Below are 27,936 nucleotides of genomic sequence, written 5' to 3' on the forward strand. Positions count from 1 at the left end.
TCATTACTTGGAACCACATCCTTTCTTTCTTTTTCTAGAATATATGGCTCACCAGGAATGGAAATATCTTTAATAAAAGAAAAGATCTTGTCAGCACTGAGCATACCATTACAAAAGCTATAGAATCCTTCTTTATTATAAGGAAAGGAAATTCCTGCAAACCCAACAACAAAATTAGCATTAACATTAAGTGGGAACCCCCCAGACACAGGATGCTACATGCTAAACACTAATGGTTCAGCACTAGGTAGCACTGGATTAGGTGGCCTTATGGGTGTCATCAGAAATAATAGGGTAGATTGGGCCATAGGCTTCATCAAGAGCATCACACATACCACTAATAACGATGCATAGTTGCATGCTCTGTATGAGGGATAACTGATGATGGCTTGAAACCAAAATCTTGTTCTAATTCATTTCAGTGTTGGAGTCAACTGAGGTTATATCTATGCTTACTGTGGACATACTTTATATAATCCTATCGTAGATGAATGCAGGTGGCTAATACAAAAGTTGGGGAATCCAGCAGTCAAGCACTCCTTCCGTGAACATAACATAGCAGACCTCCTAGCTAAGGAAGGATCAAAGCGCAGCTTTTTGAATCACAACTCACTTTTTGGTAGCTCCCCTTGTGTATGCCGATGAAGCGGTTTTGCCAGACATTTTGTTAACTTCTTTTGCTAGAAATATTTCTACTTGTAATCAAAGACAATCTTTTGCTAACTTATGCTCAACATGAGCCTGGAATGGGAACAAGATTCCCAAACTCTGTAATTATTTTGTCGCCAAAATATATATAACCAAAAACACATAAAATGAACAATAAATAATTTTAATTTTCAGAATTCCATTCTTTCCTCCATTGATATATTGCACTTCTAAAGTCAATGAACTAAGCACGGGAACAAAATAACAACATTAAACATATCAACAAGACTTCAAAGCACATTGGAGTCGCTTGAACTACACCATTTTAAAGTACTTGTCACTGTTTGGTTACAAAACACTAGAACGAAAGCAAAGGTCAGTGTTCTCCAAAATAAGAGCAGACTATACAGAACTACAATCTCATTGTCAAAGCCACAAATCCAGTCATTTCCCTCTCCCTATGAAACTTGTAGGCAAATGGCGACTATATAAAATAGAGCGGCCACTTGCTATTATCAAAACAAAACAAAATTATTAGCTGCAGCCTGCGGAAGATGGCTCTCATTATTCCTTGCATAGCTTCTAAATCATTCTATATAAACAATAGAAATAAAGAATATTGGGGAGAGCGAAACAATTGGCATACATCTTCATTGTGGCAGAAAAAATATATAGTGGCTCTTCACTGCACCAGATCGGGTAAGGTTCCAAATGCCTAGCAACCCAAAGCATTTGATAAATCTCCTACATATCTATTGTTGGATAAAGACCAAGAAGAGAATTACGCCCACCGCCATTTGAATCTGCACCAGCATACATTGGCGATTGTAGCTCACCAGAATGGGATGATTTGCGTGATCTTGGGTTTTTAGGAGAAGCAGTGTATGAATCAGTTGAGCCACTGCTTGTCGTATTATACAAGGATGATGTTGGAAGACCATGAATCTTTGGTAGGCCCGTTGGGTCGGTACCTATGCTGTAACCTCTTTCAACTGTCTCAGCTTCAAGTGGCAACTCATCCAATGTCTGCAAACCAAAAGACATTAATTCCAACGTCTACAACCCAATCATTTATAAGGGTTTGGTAACCAGTTATTTTTCATTTTCTGAAAATGTTTGATTTGATTTCTAAGTTTGATTTGATTTCTAAGGCGTCTCGATAAATAGTGGTCTTGGTTTTTTGATTTTGTTTTAGTTTTGATTTTTGGCCATCGGGAATTGGTCTTTATTTTATTTATACAAAGTTCTTACTTTCAAGAAGGTTGAATACCTTGAACTTGCCCAAATTTTTATTTAGACATCAGAACTCACACTTGTTCCTAATGAACACCCGGACACCCAGTCCAAGTGTGCCTATCAGATACGTATGGCACAGTTTTCAAAACAGATTAAGCATATGTTGCCAAGCAGCTCTAACGTGGCCAAAAAAACAAATCAATATGCAACACATTGTTAAAAAAAAAAAAAAAAAATCAAAAAAATGGAGGAGAAAACCTTTCTTTACATTATTTTCCAGCCCCAAAGTGTGCACCCTTTTGTGATTCGCACTCTATTCTATTAGATTTTAATGATTACCGAAATCTCTTCATTTCTTTGCAAAATAATAAAAATGTTCATTTATTTATCCTTAAGAGCAAGACAGAAATACAGAAAAAGGAATAATGCAAAAAGGTAATAAAAACGTATTAAACATATATTATTTTATCCTCAATCATTAATTAACATTCTTAATTGAACACACTAAATATCTTTGAATATATAAATATATGACTATAGAAGTTTAATTTCCCCCTTCATGTTCACACTATTCATAGAATAATTAATTCACCTTTGGGTAAATTCTTAGGTTCTAAGGACAGTCCGGTGCACTAAGCTCCCGCTATGCGCCGGGTCCGGGGAAAGGCCGGACCAAAAGGGTCTATTGTAGGCAGCCTTACCTTACATTTCTACAAGAGCTTGTTTCCACGGCTTGAACCCGTGACCTCCAGGTCATATGGCAGCAACTTTACCAGTTACGCCAAGGCTCCCCTTCTAAGGACAATGAACACCAATTTATGCATTTATCATGATAATTTTTTTTTATCCAAACATTTATCATGATATTAGACATCTCACTAGTATCAAGGATAAATGACAAAATTTATGCATGTGTCTATCATGACATACTAGTTTTGACACTTTGGTAACTAACTAACAAACTACAACAACAACAACAAGCCCAGTAGAATCCCACCATGTGGGGTCTGGGGAGGGTAGATTGTACGCAGACCTAACCCCACCTTGAAAGGTGGGGCGGTACATTTCCGAAAGAACCTCGACTCAAAAGAGGAAAACTAGACAAAAGGTCGATATGTGGCCAAGCATATCAAAAACAATATGAAAACAAGGAATAACAAAAGCGAGAAAGTCATGGTAGAGCAGTCCGGAAAGAAAGGAGCATTAACTACTATAGATAAATAAGATAATCAAAGTACAAAGGCCCAACAACTATAAGCAGAAATTAAATGCAGAAATCCAATGGCAATAAACGAATGAGTAGAACTACAACTACTATGGTGAAAGGATAAGCAACCTAGCCTTCTATCCTAATCTGAGTCCTCCACAACCTCCTATCTAAGGTCATGTCCTCGGTAAGCTGAAACTGTGTCATATCCTGTCTAATCACCTCTCCCCAATACTTCTTTGCCTCCCTTTACCTCTCCCGAAACCGTCCATAGCCAACCTCTCACACCTCCGCATCGGAGCATCTGTGCCTCTCCTCTTCACATGCCCAAACCATCTCAGCCTCGCTTCCCGCATCTTGTCCTCCACCGATGCCACTCCCACCTTGTCCCGAATATCTTCATTCCTAATTCTATCCCTCCTAGTGTGCCCACACATCCATCGCAGCATTCGCATTTCCGCGACTTTCATCTTCTGAACGTGAAAGTTCTTGACTGGCCAACACTCCGCCCCGTACAATAAAGTCTGACCACCACTTTGTAGAACTTGTCTTTAAGTTTTTGTGGCACTTTCTTATCACACAAGACTCGAGGCGAGCCTTCATTTCATCCACCCTACACCAATACAATGTGAAACATCGTCGTCGATATCCCCATCTCCCTGTATAATAGACCCAAGATACTTGAAACTTCCTTTTTTTTTTAATGGCCTGGGTAGCAAGCCTCACTTCCTCGTCAGCCTCATGCGGTACGCCACTGAACCTTGCACTCCAAGTATTCTGTCTTGGTCCTACTCAATTTAAATCCTTTAAGACTCCAACATCTGTCTCCACCTCCGCCATCGTTAACCCGTCTGCAAGTCTCGTCAATCGGACTATGTCATCCGCGAACAACATACACCAAGGCACCTCACCTTGTATTTGTCGCGTAATTCATCCATCACCAAGGCGAATAGAAACGGGCTAAAAGTCGATCCCCATGCAACCCCATCGTAACAAGTGGAAAGTGCTCCGAGTCTCCTCCCACCGTCCTTACCCCCGGTCTTAGCTCCATCATACATGTCCTTTATCGCTCTAATGTACACCATGTACACCTTTAGCCTCCAAGCATCTCCACAGACCTCTCTTGGCACTTTGTCGTAGGCCTTTTTCTAGGTCAATGAATACCACGTGCAAGTCCCCTCTTCCGCTCCCTATACCGCTCCACCAATCTCCTTATAATATGAATGGCTTCTCTAGCCGAGCGCCCTACGAATCCAACCGGTTTCTCCGAAATAGACACACCTCTCCTCGCCCCCCCCCCCTCATTTCCCACACTTTCATAGTGTGACTTAGCAACTTGATACCTCTATAGTTGTTGCAGCTTTGAATGTCGCCCTTGTTCTTGTACACGGGAATCATTGAACTAACTAACAAACTAGATGGACGTAAATACATACATGAAATAAACGTTAGGTAACTTTGTGCATGTGTATATTTTCAACATTGTAGTTTGACCACTGTGAATAATAGACTAAAAAAACATTAATACATGCATATTATCCATGTATGGACACCCCATCTCAGCTAGGATTACTATAAATTTTGATATTATGAATTCATTCAATGACATTATTGTTTGTTTTCCAATTAACTAATTATTTTAAAATATTTCACAAAGGGCAGAGGAAAAGGAAACGTCCTCCTTGCTCTTAGTTAGATGAAGAGATATCTTATCATTTTCCAACTTTCAAAAGAGATGCAAGGTATATTGACGGTGCTCAACTTTAACCTCTGAAGGGAAGAGGATAAGAAAAGGGCAGAAGAAAGCAGTGGAGAAGGGAGAGACGAATAGGAATTGACGAGGCAGAAAGGAATAGATAAGAAATGAAACACGACAACCCTAAAAAATTTCTTTCTCCCATTTCTTTTTGCATCATGTTTTTTCTTATTTGTATTTTCCAGATTGGCCTTCGGGATAATTCAAGTGAAGTGTTTTATGGTTTTGTATGGAAATAAAGAGACTTGGGTGTAAATCATTAACAACAGTAGGATAGGATAGGGTGCAAATCACAAAAGAGAATGCAAAATGCAAGTAAACCAACATAAAATCTAGTGAGAGAAGGTCAGCTAAATTGTTATGGAGTTTCTGAAACCAATAAACCATGAAAACTCGAAGAAGGAGATGCTGAATGAAAGACAGCGCAGATTGCAAACACTGTTTTTTTTTTTTTTTTGGTGGTCAAAACTTTCCTTTTTTTTTTTTTTTTTTTTTTTTTTACTAATAGATGGAGAAGAGGGAAGGGTGGCAGGAGGATGTGGCAGCAGGCAGAGAGTGAGGAAGAAGGAGAAATTTGAAAGGAACCAAAAAACCAGAAATAAAAATGAATTAGCCATTTTAACGCGCTTAAAAGGAGTAGGAAGTAGGCACTTAGCCACAACAGCACGTGGTGTCTAATAGACACAGTTTGGCTCGAGTTCAAGTGTTCAATAGGTACAACCTTTAGTTTAGGTGTCGAAATGAAAAATCCGGGCAAGTTTCAAGGAGCCGCATATGTATTCGGCCCTTTCAGAAACTTGCATATGAGTTACATTAAAAGACAACATAACTATTCATCTTAATTGTTGTTTGGGGCCCGGGGGCCGGGGCGATTTGTTTGAGAAAAGGTCGACTAGAATGAAAGCTGGAAATGAGCTATCACTACTCTACTTGGGGGGTGCCTGAATATGGTTAAACTTTTAGGAAAACCCAACGCCGACTAGCATAAGATTTCAGGTTTCTTTTTATGTACTAAAAAGTATTTTATTAATCTTTGGTATAATGTTGAATGATTCTGAATCCATTAGTGATGAAGTTGGAACTGATATTTCCCATCTATATCGTGCTCCCCTGAATTTTAAAAACTTTTGGGTCTTTGTGTGGTTTGTCCATGTTTTTGTTCAATCTGGTACTAGTTTCATATCTCAATTACTTGGATTCAATTAAGAGCCCATTTGGATTGGCTTATAAGTGGTCAAACCAGCTTATAAGGTGCTTTTTGGTTTTTTAGGTGTTTGGCAAACCAGCTTATAAGCTGTTTTTTGGTCAAACCAGCTTATAAGCCACTTTTTTTAAGCTAAGCCAAACGGGCTCTAAGAGCGTAAGTAAATCATAGAGACCACCATCCACCCATGCATACCTGCTCATAAGAAATTTTTTGAAACCCAAAGATTTACACTACAGGCATTAACTACCAAACTACAAGAAACCACATAGAACTGCTAAAACTAATAGCTTATCAACACGCCATTAACATTTCTCTGAAAAACTCAGTAGATAATCTACATTCTGAATAAACGAGAACCAAGATCTGACCTTGAAAGCTTGCTGAAGAACACGAAGTGTCTCACGAGTGCGCTTTCTCTTCAAGGATATCTCATCAGGTTCCTGCAACATCTCTTCAAGGAGGTTGTCTCTGTGACATGTTGTAAGAACAATAAGAATCGCAACTAAACCATATGTTACATAACATTTTTGAGTTAGCTAAGCAGTTGAGCAAAGAAAAATATTGTAACATTTTTGAGTTAGCTAAGCAGTTGAGCAAAGAAAAATATTGTACTATCAGCATAGAGAGTAATAGCATCATAGAAGTGTGATCCAAATCACTAGCTGAGTGAGGAGCATTTTATTCAGCAAAGAAGCCTAGTGAAAGATAAATAAGCAGATCTCTGTAATAAGTTTGGGCTTCAAATAAACTTGGATTTCTTACTCTCATACAATACCTGTAAAGTTTCTTGATAAATACATTGTGGAGTTCTCGTTTTGTGTGGTTGACCTGAACGAAAAAAGACAGACGTTCTTATCAAACAAGGGAGAACATGAATTATACATACATGTGTGTGTGTGTGTGTGTGTGTGTGTATATATATATATATATTGTCACTGGTGCAACAACATCGTATAAATAAAAGAAGAGAACACTTCCTTGCGCAGATGTTAGCCTCTGAAATTTTGGCAGAAAAACCAAGAAAACCTTCAAACTTAAAGAAGATTATTTACTCATTCCTATTTGTTTGCCAGTTTATCTGGATTATCACACATATACAACATAGCCTACAGCAGAGTCTTAACGGTACTTAACTTTCCACCTGAAAGAGACGAATCTCCTGCCTAAGGAGATAAAGAGACGAATCTCCTGCCTAAGGAGATAAAGAGGATCTACAAGTGAATACACCAGATTATGGGAAGAGTTGCACAATCAAATCAGAAAAAGTAACACATCCAAGCACCGAAGGGTGTGGCCTCCTGGTCAATGAAGTTGTGCAAACCTTAGAGACCAGGGTTCAAATCCTGGTAGAGACCCAAAAAAAACACTGGGTGATTTCTTCCTATCTGCCTAAGCCTTGGTGAGCAAAATTACTTGGTACTTGTTTTAGAGAGATGTAGCAGGTACCCGGTGGAACAACCGAGGTGCGCAAGCTGGCACAAACTCCATCATTGTTTTAAAAAAAAAACCTAGTACGGAGTACTCATCTAAATTACTTAAGATCTGCAATAAATGGAACTAGAAAATCCTCCCTATCACAAGCACAAGTCCAGTGAAAGCCTACTTGAGTAGATGCCAAAACATCAAAGCACGAGATCATTAAGACACAAGATTGTGATATCATTATTACCAGAAAGTGCATGATAGCTTTAGGTACTGAGTCCTCGATGTTTTTTCTGACAATGTCATAATATGACCTCAATAACAGTTTCGTGACAGCAATTTCAATAGTCTCCTGATCCGAATGAGTTTCTGACGGCCTCAGCACACTTGGCGGCTTCAAAATGGTGAGATTCAAAAGTAAGATTATCATCAAATTGACTATCTAGTAATTATAAAGTACGGGAGCCTTCAAACACATACCTCTCTCAAGTGGATGAAAGTATGATTCATGCTCTGGACAGGTTCACTGAATGGCTTACTAATGGAATTGTCTTTGACAGATGTACGACTGTCTGATCCACCAAATATTGATGATATCCCCCAGCTTGAACTAACATTTGATCCTGATTGTGAAGAACCAAGATTAAGACATCACCAATAAAACCATGCAACATTGGATCTAAAACGGGGAGTCCAGGTAAAGGAAATGGATACTAAAAAGCAGAAAAAATCATATGGTGTGGCATTCACACTAAAGTGTAACAAACATAACTTGCATACTGCAATACATGTTGAGAGCACATCTGTTACCAGAAGGACATATACCTGATGTTGTCGTTTTCTCTTCTGCAGCAGGCCGAACAACCTGCTTTTCGGATCAGGTATTAGAATAATCAGGCCAATCTTAATGCTTTCAATTCGTCTTCAGGAAAATTAATAAAACACCAAAGTAATTCCCCAGCAAGAGGACAAGGAAGAGAAGCAAGCTTGCAGATGCTGGTGCAGAGAAGTCATACCTGATCAGGAACAATTCCATTGGCATGTCTAGCAAGAATAGCGCGCGACTTCAGACTTCTTTCAGATGCTGGCGCTTTCTCTAAATCCACTCCATCCTGAGAAGTGACATAAAAGCAGTAATTTGCGACTAGTTAGTTGAGATCTGAGAAAAAGATCCGCTGAAGTCTGTAAACAGCATATCAAGTACTTACTTTCTGCCTCGGAACAGGTGCAGTAATCCTGTTGGACTTGACCTGCTGCATTGCCATCTCCACAGCTTTGCTCCCCCCAATGAAATTCGGATGTGAAGTGTTTATGTAATCCATCTAGAACAAAATATTATTAAGTTTAAGAAATTTCAACTTTCTATAGCAATGGATGCAGTGATGATTAGGTAAATCCACTGATGAAATTCCAGATGTTAACAGCTATTACTGTTTTTTGTTTCAATTACATTAGCTACTTTTTATTTAAGTTAACCATACAGTCTGTGATAGTAAAACTCTGGTGTCTCCTAAGATACTGACAGTATAGCAATTTGAAATAGATCATGATCTTTAAGAAAAGACGATTTCAAGAATAGCTAGGATCCCAAAATTGGTTAGGACTATATTAAGCAAATTCACTTCATAGTACACAGAAATACAGAAGAGTATATATGTGTACACACACATACAAGTTATACACAAGTCCATGTATGTACGAGTGAAACAGAAGAGTATCTATGTGTGCACACACACATACGATTTATACACAAGTCCATGTATGTACAAGGAGTAAGTATACAATAGGAGAGATTCAATATACCTCCATCTCAATAATGTGTCCAATCATAGTCTCTGAAGGTTCCAGGCCTTCCCGCAAAAAGTATCCTATAACTTCATCCATCCGTTTTCTCAAAATAGGAAATCGTTGCAATTCATTGACCATGCACCGATGGCTCATCTGTGAATAAATAATACAAGTTGAACACTAGATACAAGCACGTAGCACCCAAAAATCAAAGGCAGTTCTCAACAAAAGGGCATACTTTTATAAGCTCATCGTAAATAAATCTTGCACACTGAAGACTTGGATCTAATAGACGAGCTATCTGTCTTCGGATAAGAACTTCAAATGGAACCTACATATAAAAATGTTGATTAAAGTGCAAGACCAACCAAATGGAATAAATTTTATATGAAACTACTGGAGAAAGCACTCCACCACTGGCACAAAATAAAAGCAATTCTACAAGCAAGTAAAGGTTCACATCAAGAACCTACTTCTGGCACAAATAAAGCAGATTTAGGACCAGTTGCATTTTGAATGGCAGTTCGGATGTCGTCATCAGTTAAATCTTCACAAGGATCTACCTCCTGCAAAAGATGGACGAGTTGGATGATATTTGATGAATTTTGGAATACCATTCAAATAAACATTAACAAAGACACTATACTGATGCAAAGAAGCTGAAGTTTCTTTAAGTTTTCTCAATCATTCACACGTTGGACTATACCCCGGAATTTAAGAGTCCAAAGTTCAGCTGTAGGGGACAACATAGATAAGTTTTTGGGGGTTATAGACAAAAAGAGTGCTAAAGCAAGTAATTCAAAATGGGAGGCAGATGCTTCCTGCTACAACTTTCGTGGATATAAGACACATTGTGGACGAATGATAAGATCTTTTGTAGATAGCATATGGTTACTACGCACTTGGGAAACAATTCATTATTATTATTGCTATCATTGTTACTATTGCTTACACTAATAAAAGATAAGCAGAACCTCCCAGGAGCAGCATAATAGAAGGACTGGCTATCCCGCATACATATACTTTGAAACACAAATACTATTAAACATCACTTAGATGCATACTGTCAGGTAAACAGAAAATTTTCTCCATGCTAGAAAAGAATATAGATTGGCATTCTCAAGTTGATATGAAAGATGTGCACCTCCAAACTCTTCACAAATATGCTCTGGAAGATGTAATGAATTCTTGCTCCCCCAGACAGCTCAGATGTTGACATTTCTTCATTTTTTCCTTCAATCATTGAAGAGAATGCTGTTCTCGAACCCCAAAAGAGAGACAGAGATAAGAATCTGTACTTCAATGAGATTCGACAAAGCTCAACAGCATTTATTAAAAAGTAGCATTGGAGGAATAAAATCATAAATACTACTGACGGACTAGCAGTCTCAGAAATTTGAGGCCACATTACCTTCACTGTACTTGGAAAGAATGTTCAGTAGAAGTGCTCCCATACCAGCCTAGATTGAGGGAAAACTAGTGAATAAGGGAAAACTAGTGAATAAGAAACAGAATATCTACCATGAAAAAAACCCAATATCAACGGTATGTTGTAATATCACAACAAACTAGCAATAGTTCAGGTATATGCATGGTAAAGTTAAGCAAGATGACAAAAGATACCTTGGACTCTGTGATCTCCCCATAGCTGGCATGCTCCTTTGCAACAGACACCAATGCAGCACTAATGCGTGATTTCAATCCTGGAAGAACGGTCTTGATGTGTTGCACTAGAATCTGCGTAAAACAAGAAGTTGCATTATGGAAAATTGTTATGAAACCACCTAGTTTTGGTGGATGTCAGGAACCACATTGGTGATCACCAAAGTAAGTTATCTTTTAGTTGGTGAAACCAAATGTAAGTTATCTTTTAGTTGGTGAAACCAAAGGTATTACTAAATTAGTTTTCCTATAAATAGGACCACTCACGTCCTATTGAACATACACAGAAGTGAAAGAAATCATATCAATCTTCAAGTCACTTTCATATATATGTTCTCTTGCATTTTAGTTTATTATTTCACAACAAGTTATCAGCACGAGGCTCTGCTTTTTACCCTTAAGTTACGTTTCACAGAATATGGAAATTCCCCAATCATCAATTGGACCCAAGATCAATTACGATGATATATGTCATATAGATAGTGCTACAACACACACACTATTTTAAGAGATAAGAAATACTTCTCTTTCTTGGTGATGAAAGAAGCCAATGTTAATACAATATCTGGAAGTACAAGATTAATTGAAGGCTCCGGAAAAGCTAATTTATTATTATCCAGAGGAACAAATTTGGCAATTAATGAAGCATTATATTGTAGTAAGTCCCAAAGAAACCTACTGAGTTTCAAAGACATTCGCCAAAATGGTTATCATACTGAGACTACAAATGATGAAAAGATTGAATATCTTTATATTACTACACTGATGTCGGGTAAGAAATATGTGCTCGAAAAAAAATTACCCGCTCTTTCTTTCGGCTTATACTATACAAGTATTAGCATGGTTGAAACACATGCCATAGTCAAAATGGTCTAGCAGAATCATTAATCAAACGCCTCCAATTAATTGCTAGACCAATGCTTATGAGAACAAAACTTCCCATTTCGATATGGGGTCATGCTATTTTGCATACAGCAACTCTTGTGAGGACCAGGCCCACAAGTTATCATAAAGTCTCCCCATTACAATTGGCTTTTGGTCAGGAGCTGAATATTTCCCATCTTAGAATATTTGGATGTGCGGCATATGTTCCAATTGCTCCACCACAACACACAAAGATGGGTCCCCAAAGAAGGTTGGAGATATATGTTAGGTATGAATCTCCTTCTATTATAAAATATTTGGAACCTATGACTGGAGATTTATTTATAGCAAGATTTGTTGATTGCCATTTTGATGAATCAATATACCCAGCATTAGGAGGAGAAAATAAGCAGCTGGAAAAAAAAAAAAAAAAAAAAAAAAAAAAAAAGATAGATTGGAATGCAATATCATTATCTCATTTAGATCCTCGTACAAATCAATGTGAACTTGAAGTTCAAAAGATAATCTATTTGCAAATCAACTGCCAGATGCATTCAATGACCTATCAAGGATTACTAAATCTCATATTCCAGCTGCTAATGCTCCAATTCGAGTTGATGTCCCGATAGGACAATTAATTAAGGCAAATGAGTCTAAACCACACTTAAAACGTGGTAGACCGATCGGTTCCAAAGATAAAAATCCTCGAAAAAGAAAAGGAGCAAATAATCAAAATGATAATAATATAGAGGCGGTTGCTCAACAAGAGCAAAGAGACTAAACGATTAATAAAACCTCGGACGAGGTTCAGGTACCTGAAAATAATAAAAATGAAGAGATCTCAATAAGTTATGTCTCCTCAGGAAAAATATGGAACCGAAATGATATAATTGTCGACAATGTTTTTGCCTATAATGTTGTTGAAATAATGCAACAAAGTGAGGATCTTGAACCAAAATCTATCGAGGAATGTAGACAGAGAAATGATTGGCCAAAATGGAAAGATGCAATTCAAGTGGAATTAGCTTCTCTTGAAAAACGCGAAGTTTTCGAACCTATAGTTCAAACACCTGAAGGTGTAAAGCTAGTGGGGTACAAATGGGTTTTTGTGCAAAAACGAAATGAAAAAATGAAGTCGTAAGAAATAAAGCACGACTTGTGGCACAAGGATTTTCACAAAGACCTGGCATTGAGTATATGGAGACATATTCTCCTGGATGCAATCATGAAAAACTTGATATGCATTTGATGGATGTTATCACAGCCTATTTATATGGTTCACTGGACAATGATATTTTTATGAGAATCCCTGAAGGATTCAAAATGCCTGAAGCATATAAAGATTCCCGGGAAAATTATTCAATAAAGCTTCAAAAATCTTTATACGGATTAAAACAATCAAGGCGCATGTGGTATAATCGCCTTCGCGAATACCTATTGAAAGAAGGGTATAAAAATGACCTAATTTGTCCTTGTGTCTTTATGAAAAGGTCTGGATCAGAATTTGTCATAATAGCTGTATATGTTGATGACTTGAATATTATTGGAACTCCTGAAGAGCTTCCAAAGGCAGTAGAATGTTTGAAAAGGAATTTGAAATGAAAGACCTTGGAAAGACGAAATTCATCTTGGTCTACAAATTGAGCATTTTACAAATGGAATATTTGTCAATCAACTTATACTGAAGATATTTTAAAGAGATTTTACATGGATAAAGCACATCCATTGAGTACCTCAATGGTTGTAAGATCACTTGATATTAATAAAGATCCATTTCGACCTTATGAAAATGATGAAGCACTTGTTGGTGCTGAAATACCATATCTCAGTGCAATTGGGTATTAATGTATCTTGCCAATAATTCTCGACCAGATATAGCTTTCTCTGTAAGCTTATTAGCAAGATTTAGTTTTTCTCCCACGAGAAGACACTGGAATGGTATTAAGCATATATTCAGATACCTCCAAGGAACCCTTGATATGGGACTGTTTTATTCAAATGAATCCAATTCACAACTAATTGGCTATGCAGATGCAGGATATTTATCCGATCCACATAAAGGTCGATCCCGGACATGTGTTATTTATTTACATGTGGAGGTACAGCTATATCATGGCGTTCAACAAAACAAACTATGGTTGCTACTTCTTCAAATCATGCAGAGATAATAGCCATTCATGGAGAAAGTCGAGAATGCGTTTGGTTGAGAATTGAGATCAATAACTCAACACATCCAAGAAACATGTGGCCTCCTTTTGGAGAGGAATATTCCAACAACATTATACAAAGACAATGTTGCATGCATAGCTTAACTAAGAGGAGGATACATTAAAGGAGACAGAACAAAACATATTTCACCAAAATTCTTTTTCACTCATGATCTTCAAAAGAATGGTGAAATAGATGTTCAACAAATTCGTTCAAGTGATAATTTGGCAGATCTATTCACTAAGGCATTACCAACCTCAACATTTGAGAAACTGATACACAAGATTGGAATGCGATATCTTCGAGATATTAAGTGATGTTTTTATTCGGGGGAGTTAATACGCGCTGCACTCTTTTTTCCTTAACCATAGGTTCTGTCCCATTAGGTTTTCCTGACAAGGTTTTTAATGAGGGAGCTACAATACGTATTATAAAATATATGTACTTCATCTTCACTAGTACATTTCCCATGGTGTTGTCCCATTGGATTTTCCTAATAAGATTTTTAAATAAGACACATCTTTTGTTAATGGACATCCAAGGGGGAGTGCTATGAAACCACCTAGTTTTAGTGGATGTCAGGAACCACATTGGTGATCACCAAAGTAAGTTATCTTTTAGTTGGTGAAACCAAATGTAAGTTATCTTTTAGTTGGTGAAACCAAATGTATTACTAAATTAGTTTTCCTATAAATAGGACCACTCACGTCCTAGTGAACATCTACAGAAGTGAAAGAAATCATATCAATCTTCAAGTCTCTTTCATATGTATGTTCTCTTGCATTTTAGTTTTATTATTTCACAACAACAATTTCATTAATGAAAGGGCAAAGAAAAACACCTATATACAAGAAGTATACTAAAAAGTAGGAAACCTACAAAATGAAAAGGTTTTCTACGAACTACACCCAATCTTCTATAGAAGATGGAATATCATGGGTGCACCAAAAGGAATGAAGGGACAACAGGTTACTCCTTACTATAACAAAACTCATCTCCACACCCTCAAAAGGTCTCCTATTTCTTCCTCTCCACACGACCAACATAAGTGCAAGTGGCGTCACATTCCACACCATGAGTCTTTTCCTTCTTTTACAAATATTCTAGTTGAACAATACTTCTTTCAAAGCACCCGATATCACCCAAGTAACTCCAACCCATCAAAGGATTTCCCACCACAACCTCCGCGCCCCTAGACAATGTATGAGAAGATAATCAACTTCTTCACTCGAACACTTGCACATAAAGCAATTGCTGACGTAGGCCATTTCCTCCACCTCAAGATCTCGGTTGTCCCCCTTTAGCCGCTAGCCAAGCGACAGAACACACCTTTCTTGGAACTTTAGGAATCCAAATCAAGCTATGTGGGAATGCAACCTCCTCCTTAGACAGAAGCTTAACGTAAAAAGACTTGATAGAGAACATTCCACCATTACCCGCCTCCACCTCCAAACATCGTGACTTTCCTGTGACATTGCACCCGTTGGTGGAGCAATTCAATCAAACTTTGGAACTCTGTCATCTCCAAGTCCTGCAAATTCCTCCTAAAACTTAGATGCCAAAACACCACTTTGTTTTTTACGCACTTGTTGAACTGTCGTCTCCTTCTGGCAAGAGATCTTGTACAAGTTTTGCAAAGTAATACTCAAAAGAGCCCATACCACTTGTGCACTCAAAAACTCACCCTCCTTCCATCCCCAACCCTTAAGCCACTATGGCACTGAACTCTTCCCACCCCTTCAAAATATTCCTCCATAATGCGCAACCATATGGCATAGAAACATATTTAACCACAATTACCTCCCTCAAAAAAGAATATTCTTCGGGCCCAAATATCCATAACTATTTTTCTCATAGAGCCTTATCAAACACCCTAAGATCTTTGACTCCCAATACTTAGGACTCGTTACAGTCTACCACCGCACCAAGTGAAACTTCCTTGCCCAGTCAATCGATCCGCATAAGAAGTCTCTGATGCATTTTCAATTTTCAAACTGGAGCATGGAACAATGACATAAAATATGTGGGACTCAATAAAGTGCTCTGAATAAGTAATTGTTTCCGCATTTAGAGAAATACCTTCTCTGTAACGTGCAAGTCTCTTCTCAACCCTCTATATTACCGGATTACTTGAAGCACCTAGCGACAACCCAAGATAGGTAGTGGGAAGAGCCCCTATCTTGCAGCTCATAGCCTGAGCTAACATGGCAATGTCTTCCACCTCCCCCACCGGTATTATTTCACACTTCCTCAGGTTGATCATTAGCCTTGACACCATGTTAACATATGAGCTAAATGTTCCAACAAAGATCTGTCAGCATCACAAAATACCAATGTGTCATCTGCAGTAAAAGATGTGAAACCTTCATAATACTACGTCCCCCCAACTGCAGCAGTAAATCCCTTTAAATAACCACCCGCCACAGCTCTATCCATCATCTTGCTCAGCATCTCCATAACCAAGATGAACAACATGGGAGATAGTAGATCTGCTTGTGACCCTCTCGAACTGCCAAAGAAACAACACGGGCTACCATTAATAGACCGAGTACCTAACATTAGAAATACAATGTTTGATCCATTTTCTCCATCAATCACCAAAACCCGTCTTCAGCATAATGAAGTGTCCAGGAACTCCCACTTAACATGATCATAAGCCTTTTCAAGGTCCAACTTGCATAAGTTGCCAGCACTCCCTACTTTCTTCAGGAATCAACAACTTCATTGGCCACCAAAGTTGCATTAAGAATCTGTCTACCTTCCACGAAAGCATTTTGCAAAGGAGAAACAGTCTCGAACAAAATCCTCTTAAGTCGCACGGAAAGAACCTTAGAGATGATCTTATAGATGCTTCCTACAGTTCGCTACTTACCACAGATAATTCCCGAGTGGTTCTCTCTCATGTCCTCCAGTGCCTATGTCCAAGAATTTTGTATTGCTATAATCACAGGGAAAGCGTATCTCAAGTGCTTTAAGTTAAAGATGTTTCAAACACACAAATTTCTTTCTTCTCAGTTCAAATGTCCAATTCTAGATTTAACAATAAAATGAAGCAAAAGATAAAAATCTATATGCTTTTTATTTTTAAGAGAGAGAAAAAGAAAAAAAAAAAAAAAGAGAGCCGAGGGTCTTTCGGAAACGCCCGTCCTACCTTGGTAGGAGTCGAATCCAACGTACACTCTACCCTCCCCCTGACCTCACGTTGTGGGATTTCACTGGGTTGTTGTTGTTGTTGTTGTTGTTTTTATTTTTAAGAGACATGATACAAATGTTAACTAAACTATATATATATATATGCCACGAACTTGCTTTCGTTTCCGACAGTTCAAGGAAATTGAATGCTAAAAAGAACTTTTTTGCATATATGAGTATGACAAATCGATAATTAATTTATTGCATATAGAAACTACTACTCTGATTCTTGGACTAATTACCTGGTTCAACTTTTTTGCCAATTGAGGAACACCACAACGATCTGCAAGTTCGCTATATACCTACACCAGAGAAGAGATCAAACATGAGACGTATAAATCTTAGAGACCTGAAATTAACTAATAACAAAATATGGTACCAACATACTGGACGACTACGGAAGAACTTTTCCTCAGCTACAAGTGCATCCTTGATACTCCGGTTCATCCTTATATCCTGTATAAATGCTTCAGTCAAGCAATTGAGAAGATTATAGGCCTATATCCTGTATAAATGCTTCAGTCAAGCAATTGAGAAGATTATAGGCCTAAAAACCACTAATGTGTTTGTTTATTTGAAGTGTGTGCTTATGTCTTGTACACACCCCACTCAAGTACATATACGCACACTAGTTTCTGATCATATGCGTTGCACGTGCATTCCATATTAATCAATATAAAGTATAAACATTTTAAAATGATATGAACAATATTAGAATATGCGTGCAATGAGTTCCACAAAATTTGAAGGGAAAAATGCAAGCTCAAATTGATGAATAGTAAGAGAGTGACTAATTACTTTTAGCAATTTTCCCTAGGCACATACTTTTAGTATTTAAACACACCGTGGCTCTATGAGAGAAGTAATTGATCGATCTTCCATTCCACTACGCCACTACTTGCTTCCTCCATTAAATTAGCATTCCTATGTGTTTGGCTTCTTCACATGTATTTCTCCATATAATCACTGTACACTTGATATCATATGCATTTGTCTTATTCAAAGAAAGCTTATATAATCAGAAGGATAGCCAATTACATCAAGGGATGCCAGTAAAAGAACAAGGATTTCAATTTTTTTAGCTAATTACGTCTTGGTCTACCAGGAGCGTCTAGAGACTTGAGAGCCTACACGCATTTGATTCTTAAACCATCAGTTTATTCGTAGAGTTCATAATATTTAAAACTAAATTAATTACCACAGACGAGCTAGCAAAAGAAAATCAAAGACAAACCGGAAAAAGAAAATCAAAGACAAAGTACTGGAAGAATATTACATTTTTGGATTTCAAAACGCTGATCGAAATGTTACAATATACTATTTCTAAAATACAAAGGAGGAAAAGAAAAGGCAAATTACCTCGAAAGCACAGTTCAAAAATCGCGACGATCTATACTTTATTATGGCAGAAGACACAAGTCCTCAACTAGGTTATTCAATCTGATTGCACTACATATTTTTTGGTTGTGTTCCCGTAGCGAAAATATATGTTTTGGTCTCTTTGATCCATTTGTCACAAATCTCACACCCAAATATGTTGTTAGCAAGTAGAGTTCTTGGTGATAAATCTATATATCACCTCCGTTGCTAAATAATAATTAACATATTAACGTTGCAGGATCCAAAAGTCACCAAATTGAGTAGCTGCCGTTGTTTCTTTATCTCTTGTGTTCAAAGGGATAGATAAAACAGTTTTATCTTTTTCATATTCATCATTTTAATTAGAATAATAACTAAGAGTTGTTAATTAGTATTTGAATTCTTGTAGGAAGTGACATAAATTCAAACGATAAAAAAGACATTTTAACTTTATATGGACATTTTAATCAATCAACTTTTCACTTTAATCTTCCCACCTTTAGAATAGTAATAGATAATACATGCATGGACATGACGGACTGTGAATATGTACATATATATACTAGTTTCTCGACACATGTGTTGCAAGTGTATTCCCAGTCAATTTATACAAATGTTGAAATCACACACACATTTATAAGTGTGAGTTATAATTCAAGAATTTGACCTAAAATTCTTAGATGTCATATGACCATGTGAAGAAGAATAACTACAACCTCTTGGTTGGCTGCTACATAGAGCCAACTATATATCTATTTATGTATTTCTTCCCTTTAGGTACAACGAAAGGCGAGCAGAAGGGATCAAACAGCTGGCATAGTTGCTACTAGACCCCAAGTGGGTATGGCCTAGCAGTCAACAAATTTGGTGAAGACCTCGACCAAAGTTCAACGAGTTAGCAGGTGCTTGTTCTGGTGAAAAATAGCAAATATCCAATGGAACAGTCGAGGTGTGTCCAAGCTGGCTCGAACACCACAATCATCCAAACGAAAAGGTCTCTCATTTTTACCCTAACAAAAGAGCCTTATTGTTAGGCATTTTATACATCCTTCTAAACTTCATTGTCTTTCATTCCATTTGTTACTTTGTTCTACCACTAAAATAGTGTGTTTAATCATATTTCCCAAAAAAAAAAAAAAAAAAAAAAAAAAAAAATCTATATGCCATGATCAAATAATAAAGAACAAGCAAATAAAATGCTAGAGGCCAAACACCAGGTTACTACTACATGAGAATAAGACCTTAATTGTGACGGATCTTCAGACTGATTGGAAGTATGCAATTAAAAGTATTTGACACATATTATATTGCTGACATTACAGAATATTGTCAGCCAAGATAGCAAAATTCGCTGCATAGGTTTTTTCTAATGGATAGCTGCAGGTTTTGTACTCATATAAAATAAAAATCAGTTTCAAAAAACAATTAAAAAAAAATTAGGTTACCCTTGTGGTCCGGCCCTTCCCCGGACCCCGCGCATAGCGGGAGCTTAGTGCACCGGGCTGCCCTTTTTATCATGTTGAAGAGGTTAATAGGATGCAAGATTTGAAGCACCAAACTTTTAAAGCTAGCATCTCTTCGCCTAAAGTTTAAACTACAGTAACGCAGAGGAAACCTAGAAAACAGGTCAAGGCACCAAGTAGTCCAAAAGATATCAGTTAAAATATAACAAGAGTGAACACGTGCACTATCAAGAAAGAAACCACAGCCCTAAAGAAGAATTGCTAATGAATGAAAGCACAAATGTGCTAGTTAGAGAGCATGGACTGGAAATGCCACTACAAAGACAAAATATAAACCTGTCAAATGCCTGGAAAATAGAAGTCGTGGAAGTAAAAGGTACAAAAATGAAGTGAAACGCCAAAACATAAACATGAAATCTCCAGGAGAGCTCAAATCGAGAAACTCTTCACAATGGAAATGATATCATAGCTTATGGAGAGAAGTTAAATGGCCCATTTGCAAATAAAATCACGCTAACAAGTTTAACTATTTTTCCATCATGTCAAGTTGAAACATTACCTCCTGACTGCGATTCACAACCCCAACATAACCAAGGCGAAGGGGAATCACTTTTCCAAGTAAAAAATTACGAGCATCAGTACCCCTATCCATGATGTCCAACTAAGGAAAGAAAGAAAATTCAATCAATGAAAACCAACTATGAATACGGAAACATAATAAACAAAAAGAAAGAATTTCATTTTCAATCAATCTGACCTTTGTGATTACTCCAATGGTCCGATAACCTGCAAGAAGAAACCATTGGATAAGAGTCTTAGAGGCAACTAAACTCACCTAGCGAAATCATATCTTGGGACATACCATCCGGGTCAGCATTTCCAGCAATCTGAAGAGCATCTGAGTTTGCTAGGTCAGCATTAGCAGGTGTTACAGCCAGTATTAAGCAGCTTGGAAGTTTAATATAAGACATTATCATAGTTCTGATCCGGGCTTCAATATCAGAAGGCTGATCGCCAACAGGGACCTTTGTTATGCCCGGCAAATCCACAAGAGTAATATCAAGAACATTCGGTGAGAAAATCTTCAAACGTATCTGCTTATCTGAAACACCTTTATTCACTCCCGCTTCCCGCTCTGTCTCCGCCTAAAGCCAATCATAAGGAATTAGAAGTTGGGAAGTGAAGAAATTACTTAACTGTTACCAGTCTCAGAAGAAAAAAGGAAAAAATTACTTACGTGCATGAGAAAACAAAAACATACATACAACAAACTGAGATGTCTCCTTTTGAGTGTCCCACTCACGCAATACTTGCTACAAGATGTTATTGTTACCAAAACCCACAATGCAAACAGTGAATACCAGTGTTGTTAAAGGCGAGCGCCTTGTCGCCTTTGGCGAGAGGCGTGGCGTGGCGAGGCTTCTGCGCCTTTCATGGCCATGGCGAGAAGACCTTCAAAAGGCGCGCCAATGGCGAGAAAAGAAATGGCGAGGCGAGCAGGGTTTTTAAAAAAAAACAATTAAAAGAAGTGGAGGACTTAAATGAAGTGGAGGACTTAAATAAAAATAGCAGCTAGGGTTTTTTGTTTGCCTCCTTCTCTCTTCTCCTTCAAGGTTTCAGGTATGTCTCTTTCTCCTTCTTCTTTTTCTTCAGTTCTTCTTCTTTCTTCTTATTTCTTCCTCCTGTATTTTTAACTTCTGCTTCTTCATCTGTTCTTCTTCTTTCTTCTTCTTTTTTTCCGGCGACAACTGGCCTATTTCCGGCCACCTCTGGTTTTTTTTTTTTTCCTTCTTCTATTCTCTTCTTCTTTTTCTGTTTTTTCTCCTCTGTTTTTTTACCCTCAGTTTTTTTCACCTCTGTTAATTGCTCTGTTTTTTTCTCCTCTGTTTTTTCCTCTGTTTTTTTTTTCTCTGTTTGGACCAGTGAGGCAGTGGTTGTTTTGCTCCTATTTTTTCTGTTCAATAATTGTTTAAATTTTGCTATACAGTTATAAACAGTAGGTTCAAATTCAATGGAATCGTCGGACGCTAGCAAAAAAGACATAGGTTGGAATTATGGTACCAAAGGCCCAACAAAAGATTCAGTCACATGTATCTTTTGTCGAGAAACTTTCAATGGCGGAATTACTCGACACAAACAACATTTAATTGGTGGTTACAGAAATGTAAAAAAATGTGGAATTTGTCCGCCTGAAATTAGGGAAGAAGTAAAAAAGTATGTTGAAAGTAAACAGTTGTTAAAAACTCAAATGTTGCACCAACCATCCTTGGCTAATCTCTCTGATGAAGATGATGAAATGATGCCTCCTCCCTCAAAACTCAAAAAATGTCATCCAATGCATCATCCACGGCACGGACTGCCAATGTGAAAAGTCCCATGAATCTTTATTACCCGCAAACATCAAAGGGGAAGGGAAGCAGTAGCACGGCAGCGTCTGATGCATCCAAGAAGTTGCTAAGAGATCGCGCTGTAAGTGCTTTTGCAGTATGGGTATATGATGCAGGGCTCCTTTTAATTGTGTAAATCACAAAAGTTTTGATAAATACATTGAGGCCATAGGACAATATGGCCCAGGAATGAAACCTCCTACCTATCACGAAATTAGAGTTACTCATCTAAAAAAAGAGGTGGAGAAGATAGATGAGATTATTGAGGAACATAAATTGAAATGGACAGAGTTTGGGTGTTCAATTATGATAGACAAGTGGAAAACACGAAATGGAAAAATGATCATCAATATTTTGGTCAATTCTCCATTAGGTGCGATGCTAGTGATGAATCTACAAATTCCACCAAGATGTTCAACTTGTTTGAGAAGACTATTAAGCAAATTGGACCGGAAAAAGTTATACAAGTTGTTACCGATAATGCTAGCGAGAATGTTAAAGCCGGTGACATGATAATGGGTGTGTACCCGCACATTTATTGGACTCCATGTGCTGCACATTGTATCAATTTGATGTTTGGTGACATCTTCAAAATAAACCCGTATGCTTCAGGTGAAAAAAAATAGCTTATACTATATGCTTATTGCTTATTACTTATTACTTAGCTTACTTAGCTACTAAAATATTCCTTTTACAGTTTTTCAGAAGGCCATTAAGATACATTCTTACATAGCAATGAGGCCATTGTTGTTGAACATGATGAGAAGATATACAAAACAAAGAAATTTGGTGAAACCGGCTAAGACAAGATTTGCAACGGCCTTCTTAACTTTGCAATCTTTTTACATGCAAAAGAAAAACTTGAGAACTATGATCTTCTCAACCGAATGGACGAAAAAGTAGATTTGCAAAGGAACTTTTGGGAAAAGAAGTTGTCGGACATCTTACTTCTACATCTTTTTGGAATGATGTTGTTAGGGCACTTAAAGTTGGTTCTCCTTTGATAGTAGCGCTTCGCTTGGTGGATGGAGAAAAAAACCATCGATGGGCTATATTTATGAAGCAATGGATAGAGCCAAAGAAGCTATTGAAAAGGGTTTTCATGGTGATCGGAAGCAATATGAGAAAGTTTTCGAAATCATTGATCGGCGGTGGACGGACCAACTTCATAGACCTTTGCATGCAGCAGGCCATATTTTGAACCAGGAATGTTTTACACTAATTATCAAAATAAGACTTTATCAACAGAAGTGTGGCAAGGTTACCTTGAATGTGTTGGTAAGATGGTCCCTAATGGAACACAAGATGCTCTCATCAAAGAGCTTCATATGTATAAACATGCAATGGGGACTTTTGGTATGCCTCAGGCTATAAGAAACAGAGACAAAACATCCCCTTGTAAGTGGGTTGATTTAGTTATTTTTATAGCTTTACTTAAGTTATTTGACTTATTTATAATTATTAAACCTTTAATTTTTTTTTTATAGCTGAATGGTGGTCGGTATTTGGTAATCATACCCCAAACTTGCAACGACTTGCCATAAGAGTATTAAGTTTAACTTGTAGCGCATCCGGATGCGAGAGAAATTGGAGCGTGTTTGAACATGTGAGAAGAAGATTTATTATATTCTAATTTCTAAATACATTATTATTAGTATCTACTAATTAGTTTCTACAACTTATCTTGTGATTCATACCAAAAAGAGGAATAGGCTTGAACTATCGCGTCCGACAATCTAGTGTACATTAAGTACAATAGAACATTGAGCGTCGTTATGATGTTGGCTATGTTGATCCATGTTGGATAATATTGACGAAGCAAATGAATGGTTAATTGGATGCCCCCAAAATGAAGAAGAGGAACTAGTATATGAGGGATGTGATCTTGATTGGGGTACTGTTTCTAGGGCGTCTGGAGTTGAGGAGAATATCTATGGTCTTAGGGGCGGTTCTTCAAGTTCAAGGTCACATAACAAGGGCAAAAGAGTAGCTACTACTGCTACAAGCTCACTTCGGTCTCGGTGCTTAATTGATGAAAACTCCGAGTCCGAGACCGAGATTGACACCGAGACCGAGCCCGAGCCAGGGAGGAAGAAGATGAGGAGCAATATAATGTTGAGAATCTTGGATATCAAGAATTTGGAAATCTTGAAGATCTTGAATTTGAATAGACTTTTAGTATTGCACTATTGCTTTAATTTTAGTGTTGCTTGTCTTGTCAACATGAATTATTGAGTCATTGACTTATTCAAGTTCTAGACTTTTAGTATCTACTATCTACCATCTACCTTTAATTTTTGAATTGAAATATTTGCTAATATGTTATTGCTAGTGAGATTTTGATTATTTACATATGCAATTAAATATTTTAATTTTTTGGTATTTATTGGCGCCGCACTTCAAAAAAGGCGAGCGCCTCGCTGCGCGCCGCGCCTTAAGGCGAGGGGGCCTTGGCGCCTTTTGTCGCCGCGCGCCGTCCAAAACACTGGTGAATACTAAAATGCAGATATTTTTTGATAATGAATTAAAATGCAGATATTTCCACAGCAAACTCACATAGAGTCCTTCAAAACCGATTTCTATAACCTTATCGTGTCGAACTCAATGGTGTCAGTTATAGCGATCCTACTACTATAAAAGTACATATGCAAAAAATAGTAAATTGAGTGAAATTTCTGAATTAGATTGTGCATTAGAGAGCAGATAAAATATCCTCTGTATTCTCTATTTCATGGAGATACTACCTCAATTCTACAATTAAACACATTGACCTATTGACTGTTGTAACTTGTAATTGGAGTATACCATTGTCCCCCCTCAAGGTAATCTCCACTTTTCAACTTCATTATCTGATGACTGAAGTGAACTCCATGCAAGAGTAATGGTATATAATAACTAAAATAATGAGCATAATCTATAAAGAACGACATAGACACACCACAGTGTATTATAACAAGTGTGTCACCTTAAAAATCACAAAATAGTACTTTTCAATCATAATACATAAAGTTATTGGCTAAAAAAACCCTACACTATCATGTTTTTGCTAATTTCGTACCTAAACTATATTTGCTTCCGTTACTCCCTGAACTATAACTTTCAAGGGTTAAAGACCCCCGACTGAATATTTGTTAGTGTGTGTACTCCACGCTCCTAATCCAATTAAAAAATGTCCCAGGGCTATATTTGAAAATTCAATGTAGCCTTATTGGAAGTTTACAGAAGGGGCAGACTATACCTGAATCTCGGAACGAATTTCATTGAAATCAAAGAATCGTTTGCCAGGAAGGTGCAAGAACTCTCCCCATTCATCTTCATTACGTTTGGTCTGTATAAGCTGTAGAACAAGGGGGCGGCGAGTACAGATATCAGAACCCCTAGGCAAGAAATCACGACCAACAAGGGCTTCGAGAACACTGGATTTGCCACTACTCTGACTACCGACAACAGCAACCTGAGGCAGCTCAATGGTAGACTGACTTCCAAGCTGTGCGAATATGTCTTGGAGTTTGTTCACTATTGGTATCACTGACTGACCCAACGCCCCCGTATTCGAGGACGATGCAACTACGGGAGCTGGAACTGAATCATCTGCCATTGAGTAAGATTGTGATGTTACGATCGGAAACCCTAGAGAGGAGATTTTAGGGGTTTGACAAACGAGTTTGAAAATCCTTCTTTCCGACACAGAAGGGGTGGTATATTGTATGTATCCTCTCGTACCCCCCAAGCAAAGGGACAGAAAAATAATTTTCGAGGTTTTGTTTTTTTATTGGGAAAAGGGTCAAAAATACTCCTCTACTTTGAAAAAAGGGCTAAAAATATATCCAAACTTATTTTGGGTCAAAATCCTAAATGACACTTGTCTTGGCGGAAATTATCCCCCAAAATAACCCGAAATCATTTTGAAACCCAAATCATTTAATCCAACTAAATAATAACTCATAAAATTTCCTTATTCCCCTGTACGTAGGTTTGAAGTTTGAGGGAATTGGGGAATAAAGGGATCTTATGGATTATTATTTAGTTGGGTTTAAATGATGAATGAGGTTTAAATAATGATTTGTTATTTTGGGAGATAATTTCGGGTCTTTATATTTGAAAACTTTAAGGATGATATTTTTGACCCAAAATAAGTTCAGAGGATATTTTTAGCCATTTTTTCAAAGTAAAGGGGTATTTTTGACCCTTTTCCCTTTTTTATTTTTGCACTTAACGAACGTCTTAGGGCGTGAGGTAAATATTTTCTCAACAATATTTTTCTATTTGATTGATCAATACTTTTTCTAAAAAATTAAATTCATATTATTATATCATATTATATTTGTCTATCCTCCTCCGCTTCATCTATTTTTGGGTGAGTTTAATATGCTTTTTCTTTTCTGAGTTTTTTGTTTTTGTCACGGAACATGGGTTGTATTTTTGTGGTCTTGCAATTTTGACCTAGGGTTCTGAATTGGAGATTAAAATATACATCTCAGAATTTTCTATGCATTTAGAACTCGCGAGGTGTTCTATTTTTGTCTCTGTTCCCCCCCCCCCCCCCCCTCTAAATTGTGGAAGATCTAACAGAGAAGGTTCTTAAGAATTTGAGTACTATGATGTTCGTGGTGTTAGTTTTTCAGCATCTGTAGAGCAAGTGATACGTAAGGCCCATAGTTTCAAGGTATCGAATTTCCTTCTTTAAGTTTTACTTTCTAAATCTGAATTTATCAACTTTTCTTAGTGATTTTATATCGTTAAGTGTATCCAATTAAATAATTTTTGGGCCGTTTACCTTAGAAATTAAGGTGTATTTAACCCTAAGAGGCGGAGGATTAGTCAGGTCGTTTTCTGTTCTTTCACCTTCTTAAATTTTTTCTTAGCTTTTCCCATTGCTCTGTCTTTTTTGCTTTCTTATGCTAATTTTTCTTTCATTTACTACTGAATTCAAATATACGACAGTTATAATTTTAGGTTTGTTGTCTCAGATTTTTGGGTTTCTCCCTTCGTATTTGCAGTAGCCAAATTGGCCTGCTTGACTGAGTCCGCGGAAGCCACCATGGAGAGCCACCGGTGATGTATATGAAAATGAGGGAAGTCGACAAGAAAATCCAAAACTTCGTCATGTCGTTTTAATAACTTGTTCGGTTTAACTTCCAGTATTTTCTTCGCAATTGAATGTTATATCTTCTCTTTGTCATATCCTGATAATCTGTACACTCGAAAAATTGTTAAGAATAAGCAAGGATTCAGTAGGATATATATCTCTAAAACAAGATCACAAGTAATCTAAAATTTGAGACCAATTATTATGCAACTGAAAATTCAACTTCACGAACGTCTTGAACCGACGACCTTTTATGCCTTTGACCAATAGGATATTAACATAAGTTTACATGTGTTGAACAAAGGTGCTTGCAAATCACAATGATCCTTTAATCAGAGTCGTTATTGAGGACGACACAGTTTTGTGTACATTTATCCAAGGTTGGATCAACGTAGTGGGTTGTGCAGAATCTTCTGTACTTTGGACCTACACATTTAGTGTCACGACC

The 27,936-nt window shown here is 37.4% G+C and overlaps 2 protein-coding genes across 4 annotated transcripts; one reads left to right on the top strand and one right to left on the bottom strand.

Annotated features, from left to right (window-relative positions):
* Positions 1-1,013: 1,013 nt before the first annotated feature.
* Positions 1,014-26,145, bottom strand: LOC132044511 (dynamin-related protein 3A-like). 2 transcript variants are annotated; one of them, XR_009412203.1, is made up of 21 exons: positions 25,638-26,145; positions 20,875-21,157; positions 20,770-20,798; positions 20,572-20,673; positions 17,578-17,646; positions 17,433-17,492; positions 10,888-11,001; positions 10,676-10,724; positions 10,409-10,518; positions 9,738-9,830; positions 9,503-9,595; positions 9,280-9,417; positions 8,685-8,798; positions 8,493-8,588; positions 8,302-8,341; positions 7,957-8,099; positions 7,724-7,870; positions 6,830-6,882; positions 6,423-6,522; positions 2,586-2,679; positions 1,543-1,674 (listed from the first exon to the last, which is right to left on the bottom strand). XR_009412203.1 is itself a non-coding variant. In XM_059435008.1 (20 exons), exons 1-20 carry the CDS (start codon positions 25,995-25,997, stop codon positions 1,393-1,395), a joined length of 2,475 nt encoding a protein of 824 aa, XP_059290991.1. In that variant the 5' UTR covers positions 25,998-26,143; the 3' UTR covers positions 1,014-1,392. The 2 variants fall into 2 exon arrangements, 1 of the variants encoding a protein (XP_059290991.1); XM_059435008.1 differs by lacking the exon at positions 2,586-2,679 and having other exon boundaries at positions 1,014-1,674; positions 25,638-26,143.
* LOC132044512 (uncharacterized) lies at positions 22,782-24,041 on the top strand. Of its 2 annotated transcripts, XR_009412204.1 has the most exons (3): positions 22,782-23,011; positions 23,097-23,797; positions 23,887-24,041. XR_009412204.1 is itself a non-coding variant. In XM_059435009.1 (2 exons), the coding sequence occupies exons 1-2, from the start codon at positions 22,810-22,812 to the stop codon at positions 23,300-23,302; spliced, it is 408 nt and encodes a 135-aa protein (XP_059290992.1). In that variant the 5' UTR covers positions 22,782-22,809; the 3' UTR covers positions 23,303-24,041. The 2 variants fall into 2 exon arrangements, 1 of the variants encoding a protein (XP_059290992.1); XM_059435009.1 differs by having other exon boundaries at positions 23,097-24,041.
* Positions 26,146-27,936: the final 1,791 nt, after the last annotated feature.

This window comes from Lycium ferocissimum, unplaced genomic scaffold, assembly GCF_029784015.1.
Source record: "Lycium ferocissimum isolate CSIRO_LF1 unplaced genomic scaffold, AGI_CSIRO_Lferr_CH_V1 ctg4691, whole genome shotgun sequence".
NCBI lineage: Eukaryota > Viridiplantae > Streptophyta > Magnoliopsida > Solanales > Solanaceae > Lycium > Lycium ferocissimum.

What these genes read in the sequence shown, in the direction of transcription:
- LOC132044511 (XM_059435008.1), bottom strand. Translation starts at nt 25,997, where the DNA reads ATGGCAGATGATTCAGTTCCAGCTCCCGTAGTTGCATCGTCCTCGAAT. An exon ending in AAATTCGTTCCGAGATTCAG is followed by an intron (nt 21,158 to 25,637) that starts GTATAGTCTGCC and finishes GATTGGCTTTAG; the next exon opens with GCGGAGACAGAGCGGGAAGC. An exon ending in GGGAGATCACAGAGTCCAAG is followed by an intron (nt 10,725 to 10,887) that starts GTATCTTTTGTC and finishes CCCTCAATCTAG; the next exon opens with GCTGGTATGGGAGCACTTCT.
- LOC132044512 (XM_059435009.1), top strand. Translation starts at nt 22,810, where the DNA reads ATGTTCAACTTGTTTGAGAAGACTATTAAGCAAATTGGACCGGAAAAA. An exon ending in AATAAACCCGTATGCTTCAG is followed by an intron (nt 23,012 to 23,096) that starts GTGAAAAAAAAT and finishes TTCCTTTTACAG; the next exon opens with TTTTTCAGAAGGCCATTAAG.